The 15,817-nt window shown below is 58.2% G+C and overlaps 1 protein-coding gene across 2 annotated transcripts in view; it reads right to left on the bottom strand.

Moving 5' to 3' along the window:
- The window catches only part of VAC14 (VAC14 component of PIKFYVE complex), a 94,147-nt gene that overhangs the window by 49,736 nt on the left and 28,594 nt on the right, over positions 1–15,817 (bottom strand). For both annotated transcript variants that reach the window (XM_045819053.1, XM_045819054.1), the window contains exons 11-12: positions 12,242–12,386; positions 11,901–11,966 (exon numbers count right to left, since the gene is read on the bottom strand). In XM_045819053.1, the coding sequence (XP_045675009.1) occupies positions 11,901–11,966; positions 12,242–12,386 (211 nt within the window). The remainder of the gene's footprint in view (positions 1–11,900; positions 11,967–12,241; positions 12,387–15,817) is intronic.

Here is a 15,817-nt window from a genome sequence, read left to right on the forward strand (position 1 = left end):
ATTAAAGCCAGAAATGTTGACTACAGGTTCTGGGCAATCCCAGCCACTCCCCTTGTGCTTGCACATTAAAAGGTATTTCTCTGGTCCCCAGGGGCTGGCAAAAAGGCCACAGAGAGCCCCACCAGGGGCGACACCACTTGCACTCGGTGTGTGTGTGTGTGTGCGTGCACGCGCGCACAGGCACACACACAGCCCTTCCAGTCTCTTCGAGTGAGTGCCGCAGACCAGCACCACCATGCCCTTTGGCCTCCTACTGGCCTGAAGGGGAAGGGGCTGTCACAATGGAGGGCAAGGGACACCTCGAAGAGGGGAGTCAAGAGTCTGTGGAGTGCCACTCTGGGGCTTCAGGATGCTTGACATTCAGGCTCATGAACCTTCCCCCAGGTGACCGGCAGACCCCACACAGCCCAGGAGTTGAACTTGAGGCTTCAGATCAACACTTCTGATGCAGGCCTAGGCCAGCACTCTGCCTCAGCAGCCAGAAGAGGCCCCCGTGGGGGAACGGCCCTGGGAGGCAATGTCAGCAGGGAGCCTGGGCACCAGAGGGGCCACCCTCCCGCTGGACGCAGCGCTGAGTCTCTGTGGGGAGCCAGGGTTTTGCTGCCCCAGCTCCTGGGGACCCCATAGCCTGTGGTCTGTGGAAAGGAAGCTCCAGGACAAGGACAAGGTGATCTCGGCAGCCTTGCTTGCGAGGCACCTGGTGCAGGCCTGAAGAAAGGCCCTGAGCTGGAGATGTGCCGCTCGGCCTCTAGAAATGGAGCTAGCCTTCCTCCCAGGGAGTAGGCCGGCTGGGCCCGTGCCTGTGCTGGCCTGGAATCCTGCCTCCGAGAACGGGAAGGGCTCAAAACAGGAGGAAGCCACACCAATTAGTATGCACTACACAGCATTTTGCAAAATGAATATAAAACACTTGTGCTTTCTTTTTGTGTGAGAAAAAGGAGGAGGAAAGAGAGGGAGGGAGGAAGGTTACAAGAAAGCAATATTCTGCAGGAACAGGAGGGCATGCCGTTACCATGGCAACGGGCGGGGTGGGGGGGGTGGGGAAGCCACATCAGCTGGCCCCTCATCCTGCAGTAGAGCTGGCCACCCCAGAAGGAAAGGGTCAGTGGTAACTGGGTGTGGAAAACATGGGACAGAGTGACTCTGAGGGAAGGCCGCAGGGGTGGTGGTGGGGGGCTTCACCCCCTCTATGGCTTGGGGAGCAAAAACAAGGAAGCCCTTTCTTGTAGGTTCCTTGACACCAGCGAAGAGCACTTTCCGTGCGAGAGGGGAGTCATCTGGACGGGGCCACTGCAGGCTGTCACCACACTGCATTCCAGCAAGTCAGGGACAGTCTCTCTGGGACGGTGGCTGTTTCCCTTCCTCCTCTTAGTGGTCTGTACACAGGCACTCCCTGCCCCAACACCTCGTCCGCAGACCAGCCCTGGAAAACCCCTCATGGTAGAGGCCCCTTCTCCTGGTCCCCTAGGTGCTCCTGGCTGCTCCTTCACTACCTGGGAGCGGCTGGAGACCCACAGTGTGCATGGCCAAGTCCCTTGGCCGGGAGACCCATCCTCGCCTCGCACCAGGACTCCTGACGTGAAGTCCCGGGGCGAGCGTGGGCAGATGTTGGATGAACACTTGCTGACCTGCGGTGCCGGGCAGGAAATGGAAGATGGATGGTTCCGAATAGCTTCTGCCAAGGGGATGGATGCAGCCGCCACCCACTTCTCTCTCCTCATTTATCTCTAAGAAACTTTTGTCAAAAGTTTGGGCAGGCCACTGGTCAGCTGATTATGCCCCAGATGTCCTCTGGCTCAGCCTTCCAGCCCTGTGAGGAGTGAAGGAAGTCCCTGAGCGGGGCCCTCTCTGGTCCCGGCCAAGAGGAAGCTGCAAGAGTGCTTCCAAGGGACACGCTCGGTGCTGGCAGGGAGGGGAATTCAGGGCAAGCCCTGGAGGCCGAGGTGCGGCCCGTGCAGCCACTGCCTACCAGAGCAGTGGGGCGGCAGCGCCTGAGATCTGGGTCCGGTCAGGTGCTCCTGACCCTGGGACGTGGAGCTGAGAGGAAGGGCAGAGGCACAGAAGTGTGGGGCCCTCGGCTTCCTTCACAAAGAGCCTCCTGACTCCACAGCCACGTACAGCATGGCACCCGTGACTGGTGGGACTGGCCACAGGACAGACCCTTGGAAGCCAGGCTGCTGCCCCAGGAGGGGTCACCTGTGGAGGACTGGAAGCAGGCACCAGGGCTGGAAGCCCCGGCCTGGGAACGGCTGGTACTCTCAGACAACATTTTGGCGACAACAGGGTGGAGCAGGCCGTGCCCAGCATCTCCCGCATGTGGGGGGAGGGCCCCCCGCCCTGCCTCCTGCCAGCAGCAAGGAAAGCACCGCCAAAACACTCACCTCCAGGGTGGGAGAGGGTGGCTTAGGCGTGGACCTGCTCACTTCCCACTGGAAAAACCACCCTGACTCAAAACCTTTTGTTTTAGTAGAGCAAAAACAAATTAAAAAAAAAAAAGAAAAAAAGAATTATACCTGGGTTTGGGCGGCTGGACTTGGAGCACATGTCTTCAGGGATCAGGACTGTTTTCTCCTTCCTTTCCCTCCCTGCCTCCCTGTTTTCAAAATTTTTAATACAATTTGAAATTTTTCGCTGAGTGCCTAGTTCTGTGCCATATATGCAAAAAACACGCAAAAGGCCTGCACTTAATGCTTACTCTTAAGTTCCACTAAGGTGATAACAGCTTGGGTTCTGGCAGCTTAAAACATTCAGCTGCCATCCCTTGGAAGCCAGCCGCCAGCCTGGGGCAAGACAACTTGGTTTCCTGACCCCTCCAGTCCTCCCCCCCCACCCCATTCCTCCCCTTCCCTCCCACCCCATAGGGTGTCCTTCCCACAGAAGCCAGCCACTGCTCATTTGCATCATACCATGAGTGTGCACTGTTACGAATGCTCCCTACGGGCAAGGCAGGGAACGGGGAAGGGCAGGTGCTGGGGCAGCGCCGGAGCAGAGCAGCACACACACCGTTATAGCTCGGTTACCAGGCGATGAGCCGAGGGGCCAGCTGTCTCCAGGGCACCCGTCCCTGGCAACCAGGAGAACAGCACAGGCTCCCTGGTCTCCTGCCTGCCTCCAGGTCCCCACTTACTCCCAGGGCGTTTGCAGGCTACATGGAGCCCTGGCCGAGAAGGCAGGCTCTCCTCCAGGCCAGCTACTTGTCTGTTCCACAGGGCCAGGCCCAGCAGGGGAGGACCCAGGAGCGTGGGGCAGGCCCGGTGGGATCAGCTTTCCATCCCCCCCATCTCCTATTTGTTCACTTTCTCCTAAAATGTTTCTGAGTGCCTGCTATGTGCTGGACAAAGCCTCCGTCCCCACAGAGTGTGACAAGTGCACAGGTACTACCGACACGGATGGGGACCGATGGGCCTTGACGTGCAGGAGTGTGGGGGTGTGTGCCAAACGGTGTTTCCTGGAGCATCGAAGCTGAGCTCTTGACCAAGCTGCCCTCACCTCTCTGAGTCTCGGCTTCCTCCTGGGGGAGAACCGCCCTGGAAGGCGTGTGCAGGTGAACTGAGACTGTGCATGTTCAGTGACGCCCAGAGCGGGACCTGGCAGGGAAGAAGGGGGCGCTGGGTGGTAGGTATTCCTGTCAGCAGTGGGGATGACCTGACCTCAGCATCTCTGGGCTCACCAAACCTGCCCTCACATGGCCTTGGGGACTGTCAGCAGGACGTTGTCAGGGGAAGTCAGCTTGTTCAGCTGTGGCATTGTCAGAGGAGAAAAATCGACATACATCTTGGGAGAAATTTTAGTTCTGAAGATGCCATGAACACTGAGTAGGGGGAGGGGTGAGAACAGGGGTTCTGGTCGGGCCGCCACCCTGAGGCTTCTGGAGGGAGGACAGCGGGGTTGAGAGCTGGGGCAGGGCTCTAGGATTCCAGCAAGACATTAACACTGGTCCCTGCCTGTGGTTCTCAGCCAGAGATGGGCGAGAACTTCACCTGGGAGCTCGTGGAAAGCACCAGCACCCAGGCAACAAGGCCCTGTCTGAGGGAACAGCCCAGGGGGTGGGGGCTGAGGCCCACATGGCTGCATTTTCAGAAGCTCCAGAGGACTCTGATGGCAGCCCTGGTTGGGGTGGCCCTGCTGGAGGGCTCTGCCCAGCCGCCCTGCATGGAATTGCTCTTGTGCCGACGGGCTGTACTTGGGGAAGTGAGCCTCCCTTTGCTCACTCTGCTTGGTCCCACCTCCGTCTTCATCAGGAGCCTGGGTGGGCCAGGCAGCAGGCACCCCCACCCCGAGCTCAATCCACCGACGCCAGTTACTGAGCTGGCCCCGGGTCCTTACTTGCTCATCCCTGGAAGGAGTCCAGACAGTGATAAACACCGGAAACACACCGGCACACAAACCTGCCTTTCCCAGAGAGAAGTGCCGCCCGGCCACCGTGGTTACTGTGGGCCCTCCCTTCGCTCGAGGGTGTCTGAGGAGGGAAAACAGTGCGGACCCACAGATGAAGGACAAGGGCAGAGGCCCTCTCGCCAGGTGTGACTCTGGGACTGAGCCCCTGCTGCTCCCCTCTCCTCCCCGGCCAGGGCTCTTTCCAGAAGACTGCAGTCCTCTCAGGACCCGTAGCGGCGACTGCCAGCGCCTCTGCTGGGCTCTGGGGGCCCGGGTGTCTCTGGGGACTGTGACTGGGGTCCCTCCTCGCTCCCTTGCTGCAGGCCAGCCACAGCGAGAGCCGAGTGGACAAGGGTTCCGTGTCCTTGGCAGGACCCCCAGAGGGCGGCCGCAGGGGAAGGGTCCACGCCTCTCTCTTCTGGGATGCTCCTGCGGGGCCCAGCTCATCTCCCCACTTGGGGTAAGCTGTCACAGGGAGCACCAGCTCTGGGCCCCGACATTCACTCCTCGGCTCTCTGGGCTGGCAGCTGGCCCGACCACGCCAGCTGACGGCGAAGAAGTCTTCGGAATGGAGGGGTTGTTTCGGTTTGTCTTGGAGAGTGGATGGAATGAAAATTGGAATGAAATAAAAACTGAGGCAAGGATATGAGAAGCAGAAACAGGCCCCATTCTTCTGGAAGGCCGTCCACTTCTGAGCAGGCGGCAGCAGTCTTCTGGGGGAGGAGTCGGCACCACACAAGGCTGGGGCTGGATGGGGCCAACGCAATGCAGTCTGACGAATTTTAGGGAAGACGACTGAGGTGAGGAGACGCCGTGGACTTGCCAGCCCCACAGAGCAGGGTGCGTGGACCGGAGGCCTGTCCTCCTGGAGGGGCCGGATGGGAGCCGGAGCCCGGGTCAGCGCGCCGCCCAGGGCGACCTCCAGGGCAGGTCAGGGCCAACTGCCCAGAGAGAAGGTGCATCGAGCACCGTGGCCCAGCCAAGGACGAAACGCTGTCAACACCATGGCAGGGGCCAGCCTGGACAAAGCTGTGCCCCAACCCCCTGGGCCCCTGCTCTGCAGTGAGGTCAGACCTTGTGCGGGGCTCTAGATGTTCTGGAATCAGAAAGACACGATGCTCAATTCTGACTCCTGCTGGTGTGACCTTGGGCAAGTTCTCCTCATGCCTAAATCTCCTTTTATGTCAAACTGGGGACAATTAAAATCACCGCAGGAGTGCTGGCAGACTCGCTAAGACAATAGATGCAAAGCACTCGGCACAGCGCAGCCGCAGACACCGCACACACTTCAGTTTTCGCCCTCTCCTCCCGGTCTCCTCCCACAGACACGTGGGGTCCGACACAGTGCCTGCCATGGTTTCCGAGTGAAGCCAGCAGTGGGGGTGTTGGGGGGGCTGTCGGATGGCCTGTTATCGGCTCTCGTAGCTTCCCTCAAATGGAGGAATCACTGATGAAGTGGGCGCCCTCATTTCTGGGGCAGACACGGAGGGGTGGCTGACTTCCAGCAGCGCGCCCTCCCTCCCGGGGCCCTGCTGACCTTGGACCATGCATCAGAAGATGAACCCATGGGGACTCAGAGCCTCCCCCAGGCGGGAGCCATGCTGATGTCCCTGTTGTCACTAATGAAATCCCCTAGAAGCAGAGAGATGAGTCTCTGGGCCCAGCTGACCCACCCACCAGACCAAAGTGACAAGTGTCCCTGGGGAGAGTCAGGGGACACAAGGGACAGCGGGGCTCTGCTTCCTGAGACAGGAAGCCAACGGCAGCTCACCCCAGTCTGCTCTGGGGGTGGGGCTCGGGTGGCCGGTCAGGAGCAACAACCCCAGGGCCATCCTGCTCCTCTCTCGCACGAGTCTCAACCTGTCTCTCTTTTGGGCAATCAGCTTGTCTCCTTCTAGAGGTTTGAAAACCTCTTCAGTTCTGCACCCTTTCTCCTGGGACCTGGGCCAGGAAAACAAATGAAGTCCTAGCCCCCTCCCCCAAAGCCAACTGTCCCTCAGATACAGCCCTGGGAGAGCCCCCTGCTGGGTGGGGGTGAGGTGGGGTTGAGTGCCTGCAGACAGAGTGGGTTGACGGGCAGTTTTACACCCAAGAGGAGAAAGAGCTCACAGCCCCTCCTCCCTCGGGGCTCAGCACAGGCTGGAGCAGCCCGTGGGCTCCTGCCCTACAGGTGTGGGCCCTTCTCAGATGCACCGCGGGCCTGAGGACAGGGTATGTCACTCTGCCTGCCTGCGGTGTACTTTCAGGACTTTTGTGGGCGCCTCCAAATCACTGGTCAGACCCACCCCGTGACCCGGCCTCCCGAGCCATGGCTGCACGACACACTGGGTGCGACCTCGGCTGTGCTCTCCGTTCCGTTCCCCGGCTCCTGAGCCAGAGACACAGGCACTGCCGTGAACAACGCCCTCACGTCCTACCCTCCCAGCTTTTCCAGAAAGGTGGTCCTCATTCCCTTTTCCCTGCTTCTGCCCCAGTCACGTTAGCTACAAATTCCCATTGGCAATTTCCCTTTGTAGTTACTCTCAAACTAGGGGAGAGAAAGGGGGGCTTCTTCTAGGTGGGGAACACCTGCTCTAAGTGTTAGGGACACCCCAGGTCTGAGACGCTGAGCACAATCTGGGGAGGCTGTTCCTGGAGCTCTTCTGGATCTCGATGGAAGCTGAAGGTTTTGCTCCTGAGCAACAGTCCGTGGCAGTGAGAGGCCCTGATGCAGGTCCTTGCCAGGGATGCCATTTCCCTCCTTCCCCTGGCCCCCGGGCAGCCATCTGGGAGCCCTCCCACCTGCGATGCAACCAACACCCTCTGCTGACAACGGGCAGCTCCACCTCAGGGGTGCTGGGGGCCAGGGGCGTGGGCTGCGAAGGGGAGGAAGTACAGAGAAGAGCGCCGGTCCTGCTGCCCACTGTCATTTCCTTTGTCTTGTCTAAGACTCGGAGGTGGGTGATGAGCCCCCAAACACTCTGCCCGCCCTGCCCATCTGCATAGGCCCTGTGTGGTCCTGAAGGCAGGTGGGGACACAGGACAGACTAGCTTCTGCTCTGGCTTTTGCTGCTGAAGCTGAGGCAGGGAGGCCTGGGGCACCACGGGGCCCATCTCCTGATTTCAGTGTCTCTGCTGCCAGGCCCTCTCACAGCAAGATGAGGCCTCAGAGGGGCCACACTCACTGCCTGTTTGCGCGTGCTGGGCCCCGTGCGGAGCATGGTGCACCCACGGTCTCCTATGATCCTCACCACAAATCTGGGAGGGTGGTTCCACCGTTACTTTTGGTTTTTGAATAAGGAAGTTGGTAGGCTCGGAGAGAGGCTGGGCCACTTGTTCAAGGCCAACCAACTAATTAGCAACAGAGCTAGAGACTGGACTCAGGGACTTCCTGACCCCGAAGCCCCCGCTCTGCACCCCCAGGGTGCACGGCCACTGGAGAGGAAATGTTACCAGAAAGGGGCGCTGTTCCACACCACAACAAAAACACAAAACACCAAAAGTGAAGTTCACAATGAGTAAGACCTACACAAGTACCCTAAGACTCTACTAGCCATTTCTCAAACCAGGGAGGCGGTGCTCCCTGCCCAAGGTCCCTGGAGCCAAGGGGTGGCTCGGGCTCAGGGTGGGGCCAACCCTCTGATGCTACGTTCAGTCAGGGCGGGCTCCCAGGCTCCTTCCAGGTCCAGGTCTCTTCTAAGACTGAGTTCTTTTTTTTTTTTTTTTTTTTAGTTCCACATTTCTGTTTGTTTGTTTTAAACAGGCTTTATTTTTGAGAGCAGTTTTGGGTGCACGGCCACAGTGAACGGGCCATGCAGAGTCTCCACACGCCCCTGCCCCTGCACAGCCTCTGCCACCATCCGCGTCCCCATTCATGGTGGTGACAACCGATGAACCTACAGTGACGCCGCCGTCGTTCACATTCGGAGTCACTCCTGGTGTGCGCCCCGTGTATTCAGGCAGGTATACAATGACCTGTGCCCACCATTACACCCTGAGGAGGTTCAGTGTGGGATGGAAGGAAGTTTTGCTTGGGAAGGAGAAAACTGCTCTCAAAAATAAAGCCACTTGGGAGTGGGGGAAGGGTGAGGACTGACCCAAGGCCCCTCCCGGGTCCGCATCCTCCCGGCAGGGCAAGGGGCAGTCCCAGCTCCCACCCAGGGTCCGGCAGGATGCTCTGAGAATGTGCCCTGCGTTCCACGCTGTTGAATCAGGGAGCGTTGTCACTTAAAAACAAGTAATTGGATCTTTAGCTAATGGAAGGATTTCTATTCTGGTGCCAAGAATATCAATTTGACACCTGCAAATTCTTTCTGACGAAAGGGATTTTCATAGTCTGCAAGGAGCGGGTGGTACCAAGCAAACTGCCACTTATCCTGAACAACGGAAAGGCAGAGACAGACAGCCAAGGATGCCAGAAGGGTGTCGACTGCCAATCTGTCACCTGGATAGAACTGAGGAACAATGACAGACAACACATCCCTACGAGGCCACGTGTCAATGGGACTGTGGGACATGCTGGAGGGGCGGAGCCTGGTCTCTGAAGCCCTGCCCCTCCCTGCGCCCAGCTCTTGCATCATTAACACCTGTGCACACTCTGCCCCCTGAGGCCGGTGGCTCTCACCAAGGGTGACAAACGTGGGTTTATCACAAACACACTGGGAGAGAAAACCATTTGCAACAAGATGATGACTCTGTCCCCAATATAAAGAGTTTCTAGAAATCAACAAGAAAGGTGAACAAAAGGTCTGGAGGCTGAAGGGAGAGCTTTTTCAGAAACACACCCCTCTCCACACCAAACAGAACTCTTCTCAAGAGCCTGTGGAACAAGAGAAGGCGGCCAGAAACGGGCACAGTGATTTAATTAGACAGGATCTCCCCAGCTGGTTCCGACAGGGGTAGCAGGGGCACACGGGAAACACCAGCACGGGAGCCGTGTGATGGGAGGGATGGGCTTCAGGCTCAAACAGGTCTGGGGTGGAGTTTGCTCCACCACTTCCGAGCTGTGCGCAAGTTACTGCACCTCCCCAGGCCTGGGAAAAAGCACTCCCCACAGAACGGCTGAGGCCTCTCTGAGCACTGAGAGTGAGGGCGAGGCTCAGTCCCCGGCCCAGTAGCGACTTCACATGGGTAAGCTGTCGCAAAGAACCATCCAAGACGTGGGGTAAGCAGGGCCTCGAGGTCCCCAGGCCGGATGGAAGGACCTTCGCAGGGGTTGTTATATCCATTAGACTCCTTGAAGCCTTTAGTAGGAAGGGGCCTCCCTCCACCCCCCATTTGGCTGTGGTCTGATTTGATTGAACAGCCTTCAGGGTCTTGCACCCCAGGGAGCTCTGATTTTATATCGGGGCTGTGTTTGGAAATAATGGGAAAACTCAGCAGAGAGCTTTTTCTAGATATCCTAGAAAGGAAGCTGCAAGAGAAGAGGGACTTTGTCTTGTGTGTGGCTGTCTGTCCACTGCCAAGTACACAGTAAGCCCTCAAAGTCGCCAAAGAGATTGGGCAGGGGACACTCAGGAATGTGATTCTGGTGAAGCAGCGGGATGTGGCAGAGGCAGGACTCCCCACTGATTATCGAGGTCCCCAAGCCCTTTCCCTGGAGATGGGAAAGCAGGGACTTTACCTCGGTTACAGCAGCACTCCCCCACCCCCGCGACTGTCCCCAGGAGCAGCTGCAGTCCTACCCGCACCAGAGACCCACAAGATGTGCCCCAAAGCCCAGACAGCATTTGGAGCTCCAGCAAATGGAGTCTGCACAGCCTCGACCTGAACGGAGCTGTTTAATGGACTGCATCTCCTCCCTTTAAATGCACACGCACACAAAACCAATCGAGAGCAAAGAGAGTTGGATGGGATTAAACAACTCAATTTAAAGGATTGAAAACTCAGCTGCTTCCAGTGAAGTCCTAGGGAAGGAACCAATCAGCAAAGTTCTCCTCCTTTTTGTACTGAAATGAGGGCTGTGACTGTGCAGTGAGCCACTCTGAGCTCCGGCAGAACTGGGCCGAGTCCACCTGGGCCTCTCGCTGGAGTGGGTGGTGGGGGAGAGGGAGAGGGGTGTGCGCACACGTGTGCGTGCGTGCATGTGTGTGCTTGTATGTGTGTGTACGTGGTGGGCAGGCAGGAGGGGCCGAGGGCAGATTCCCAGACCATCTGTTTTGGATTTTTCTGGAAATGCCGAGTACCTTAGAGGACCAGAGGCAGACATCTGCTTATCCGCATCTTTTCACCGCAGGTTTAGGCTGCAGGGCAGCTTCCCCGGGCCCCACGCAAGCCTGATCCAGGCCAACCCGGACCGTGGTGCCTCACTCCACAGGAAGTTGTGGGCCATGCCCCTCTCCTTTCCCCAGCCTCCAGGCCTTGTCCACCCCCTATTCCCACTGCCCACTGAGGACTACAGCTCTGCCTGGAGCCCACGCCGCCCAGAACCTGGAAGAGGGGAGGAGCGGGGTCCAGGTGCAGCAGCCAGCACCTGATGTGCAGCAGGGGCTGGCATGGGTAGAGAGAGGGGATGCCACCTTGGCAAGTGGCAACGCCCAGCTGCAAACCCTGCCCCTGAAAAAGAACTCGCCTACCCCACCTCCATGGAATGGGGAGCTGCATGGAATGGTGCGGGGAAAGGTGGTGTGTGGCTGGAGGAGCCCCCAGATGGTAGAAGGACTCAGGCCAGCTCTCCCCAACTTTCCTGGCCAGTTTCCCGCTCAGGGTTACTCTGCTGCTGGGATCTGGGCCAGCTCCTCCCCTTTGCATCACCAGCTTCTGGTGACCCCAACAAAGCAAAGCTGAGGGGTCCAATGTCAGACTCGAGGTCAAATGGTGTTTGGCTGAAATGAACAACACAGCCAGCACTCACAGAGCGCTCAGTGTGCACCCAGCATGGCACTGAAGCATCTTGCGTGGAGCATTTCATTCTCACAACCCGTGTGCTGTTACTACCCCACTCAACACGGAAGAAAGGAGGCGCAGAGTCAAGGAGGGGCTTGCTCGAATTCAGGCAGTGAAGCAGAGGCAGATCTTGTACCCACACCTGAGCCACAGTGAGGCTCTCCACTGTCGGTCTCCACTGCCTTCCAGGGACCAGGAGTTGCCTGGCGGGTGCTCTGCCCCAGTGTGCTCTTGAGAAGGGCCAACAGAGGCGTCCTCATTCCCAAAGCCAAGAGCAGCAAACACAGCTTTTCCCCTAAAGCAGCTGTCCCCCACTTTTTTGGAACCAGGGACCGGTTTCATGGAAGACAATTTTTCCACGGACTGGGTCGGGTGGGAGGGATGGATGGCGTCAGGATGATTCAAGTGCATTACATTCAAGCTCACCCCCTGCTGTGCAACCTGGTTCCTAACAGCCCGGACAGTACCGGTCTGCAGCGTGGAGGTTGGGGACCCCTGCTCTAAAGGGTGCACTTCACCAGGTATAAGCAACAGGGCAATTTTGGGGTGCTGATTTAAGAGAACAACAAACAAGCACCTCTCCATTATGAGATCCCATCAGTCATTCAAAAGGGGAGGCCAAGAAGCCACTGTCACGGGAAGCGGTGTCGTGGACCTACCTCATCGGACTCGTCCGATAGCGTCTGCAGGAGGATGGGGAAGAGGCTGTCCGTGTGCCGGAACATCTGCAGAGCGGAGAGGAGGGCGCCCGTGAGCTCTCCCTCGGTCCAGGCCTGCACTCAGCTCGGACGGCGCCCCCCAGCATGGACCACCTTCCCCTGCTCCCCCAGACACCAAGGGCTCCTCAAACACTGTCACCCCTCTGCACATCATGGTTTCCCCAGAACTTCAATCAATGATCCAAATCTCAAGCACAGGCAGGCACTTGAAATGCAAGGTGGGAATGGAAAAGGCCCCTAGCTTGGAGGGACCTACTGGGCCCGTGGACCTGGGGGCTCACCTTCCGGGGGGTCTTGATGTAGAGGTGGTAAAGCCACTTCAGCACGGCAATCCTGGTCATCATCCCGATGGCCATGTCACTGAGGTGGCAGTTCAGGACCTGCACGATCCCATCGAGGTGGAGGGCAACTGGGGCCCTTTCCGTGCTGTGGGCAAGACCAGGAGTTGAAGCCACTGGAGCCCTCCCCACTGGACCCAGCACCACCCTGGCCCTGCACTAGGACCTCCCAGAGGGCTTGCTTCTCTCCCTCTGTGATAACGTGGCGGGGTGGGGGCCAGGCTGCTGGGTGCCTACCCACTTCCCTTTTCTTTACCAGCACTACCTGGCTCTGACAGTAGAAAACTCTCCAGTGTCACTGAGCTGGGCCCCAGCAAACCTCAGGGATGCAGGGCCATTCAGTCCAGACCCTTTGTGATAAAATGAAACCACCACATCCACAAAGTCCATGGGAAGGCCCTGCTAACACGCCTGCCATCCACAGGGCCTTCCTAAGGCCCCTGATGAACATTTCTCAAGTGAAAACCGGGGTCATGGCTTTTTCTCTGCCGTACTCCAGGGTGCTCAGCCCAGAGTTCAGCCTGGCTGAGGAGCCTTGAGAAGGGCCTTGGAAGTTCTAAAGTTCTTGTTAGCCGGGGAAGTTGGCCTCTGCCTCTGAGAAGTGGAGCTGTTCAGAATGGGCTTTGGTCCAGGGGGACACAGGCTCCCGGATGTACCCACCAAAGCCTTGCTGGTCTCCAGGCAGAGTTTCCTGCCGGGCAGCCCCAAGGGCAGGGTGCTGCTGGGACACCGATCTCCGTCCTCTGCCCAAAGCACGGGGCCCAGGCAGAGACGGCAGTTGTCGGGGATGGGGACGGCATGGGCGGAAGACCTGAGGATGTCAGGGAGAGGCTGCTCTCCTGGCAGTGCATCGCACGGTATTCGTGCAAAGGGGCCATGGCTGGTGCAGATGGGGCTGCAATTCTTTGAGGACTGGGCCAGGCGCTTCAGTTGCTGCCAGTACAAAATGGTCTTTCGTGGTATTTCCAGGCTGCTCAATTATTCATTTGCATCAGGAACTCCATGCCTGTGTTTTCCTAATTTGCCTGCAGCCTCTTTGAGGCTCATTTGATGTGAATTCCTAAAGGGCATAATTCTGAGCTCTGTAAGTGCTAAACGGAACTGCTACTTAATATGGTCTGATGGTTCCCCACGGTGCTCGTTTCGGGGGCTACAGCGGGTACTTCTATCCTCCAGGGGTGGAAAGGGCTGAGCCTCTGGCCAGGGCCACCGCTGCGATTTCCATGGGAGCCTCGTGGCTGGAAGTCCCGGGGTTGGCCGAGGATATCCACCACGTAGGCCCTCCGGAGGCCGAGACAGGGAAGTGCCGCAAGGACAGACGAGTCGGGCAGCCCACACGGGCTGCCACCACCGCCCCCCTGGGCCTCCCTCACGCTCACTGTCCGAGGGAAATAGAATGTGGGCCACATATGGAATTCTACGTGTTCTGGTTTTATATTAAAAGGTAAAAAGAAACAGGGGAAATTATTTTTAATGATCCACTTTAATTAACCTAACATACCCCAAATATGGTCATTTTAACATATAACTGGTATAAAATCAATGTAAAGATCACTAGTAAGATATTTTCCCCTGGTGCCCTAGTCTTTAAAACCCAGCATGCACTTCACGCTGACAGCACGGCTCAGTGCAGACCGGCCACGCGGCCCGTGCCGGGGAGTCACGTGCGAGGGCCCTCTGACAGTTTCCCAGTCATTCCCTCTCCTTGCCAGGATCTACTTACTGTCTTATCGCCAATCCCACTTTCCCCATCCCGTTGGCCTCTCCCTGGGCCAGAGGGATCCTGGGGCTGAAGGGGCTCGAGCAGCCTCCTACAGCCGAGGCCTTGCCAAAGCTGGAGCTCGGAGGCACTGGGCAGCGAACAGAGACCCACCGCTGCCTGCTCTCTCCCGGCTCCCTGAGCCTGACCTGAGGTCAGGCCTCGGCGAGGCCCTTTGCCCCGCAGGAGCGACAGGGCACCCCAGCCGTGAAGGAGCACCCTGTGCTGGGCAGTCACTGCCACATTCTGGGTTAAACAACCCCCTGAGGGGCCACTGCCACACTGTTACGTTAAAATGACCCTCCTGGGAGGAAGGCCCTGTTTTCCCTTTCCCAGGACTCAGGGCCGCACTGATCTAGCACTGGCCTGTCCCGAGCTGCTGGTGGGGAGGAAGGCGGGGCCAAGCCCAGCTCCCCTCTCTTCAATCCCTGCATCAGGCCCAGTGGTGTGTCTGACCTGGGGCTGGGGGTGAGGGGGCAAAGGGTCGGGGGAGATGCAGGGTTCCGAAAACAGTGATGATGATAGAGGTACCGGAAACGACAGCTCACGTTTCTGGGGCAGATAACCTGTGCTGGGCACTGCTCTGAGCCCTGCACCTACAGGGCCTCACTGACCTTCCTCAGAGGCCAATGACAGTGTAGTTCCCATTCTGGAGGTGTGGAAATTGAAGCACACGGACGTTGTTAAGTAACCAGTCCAAGGTTACCTAGCTAGGAAATGGTGGGGCTGGCAACTTGAATCTGAGCAGTAAGTCTGAGTCCAGACTGGCCTCACCGACCTCATGGCCCTGCCTCCTAAAGGGCCAGGCTCAGGGAGGGTCCATGGTGGCATCACTTCCAACTGTCCCCTGGCGGCTGGGCCAGCAGAATGGCAGCCCCGTGTGGTGCATTTTCTTGTCAGGAAGGCAAAGTCTCCATTAGGGAGAGAGGACACTGGGGAAGCCTAGTGCTGGTTTCTGCTCTGTGGGGGGCACTGCAAACCTAGTGGCCCAAAGATGCCAGGCCAGATGGCCTCTGGCCAGCCAGGCTCCTTAGTTCCCAGTGGTCCTGAGGTGCGTCTGGCTGGCTCAGTGTCTCTGAGGGCAGAAGGCAAGGGCCAGCCCACGGTGGCACCTTCCTCAGGTGGCACTGTGTCAGGGCCAAATAACGAGGAAGGATTTCAAGGAGCCGGTGTGTGAACTGGCAGTATTTTGTGGACGAAGAATCTCTGATTTACCCCCGGCAAATGCCAGTGGCAGCACACTTCCAGACATGGGCACCTTCAGACTGCTGGTGGGGCTGGTGTCAACCACAACTATTAACTGAAAGGACCTCGTGGCTCATGTAACCTGACCCTTCAATGCACAGGTGAGGACACTGAGGTGGAGAGATGGTGTAGATCATCCAAGGTTGTGAGATCACGCACAAAGAACTCATTTCTCAGCTGGAGACACTCTCCCTGGGTCTTGCTTCCCTTGACTGGCTGGAGGTGAAGGTCAAGAGAAGCAGGCACACACCAGGGAGGCTGATCTCAGCTCCCAGGAAAGGGAGGACTGATGATCCCATCTGCCTCCCAGGAAGCAGCTCTGGGCTGCTCCACCAGGCGGGGCAGGCTCTGAGCATGCCCTCGGGGAGCTAGGACCCCGGAAGCCTGGGCCCTGCCGAGAGTGCGTGCTACTTGGCCGCTCAGCTCCTGAGCTGCGGTCCGGGGCCTGAGATGGCGCTCCCTCAGCCCTGCTTCACCTTCCTCGAAGAGAACAGAAGGGAGCTCATTCACAATTT

The sequence above is a fragment of the Phyllostomus hastatus genome, unplaced genomic scaffold (genome assembly GCF_019186645.2).
Source record: "Phyllostomus hastatus isolate PE091 unplaced genomic scaffold, TTU_PhHast_1.1 phas_scaffold_345, whole genome shotgun sequence".
In the NCBI taxonomy this organism is placed as follows: domain Eukaryota; kingdom Metazoa; phylum Chordata; class Mammalia; order Chiroptera; family Phyllostomidae; genus Phyllostomus; species Phyllostomus hastatus.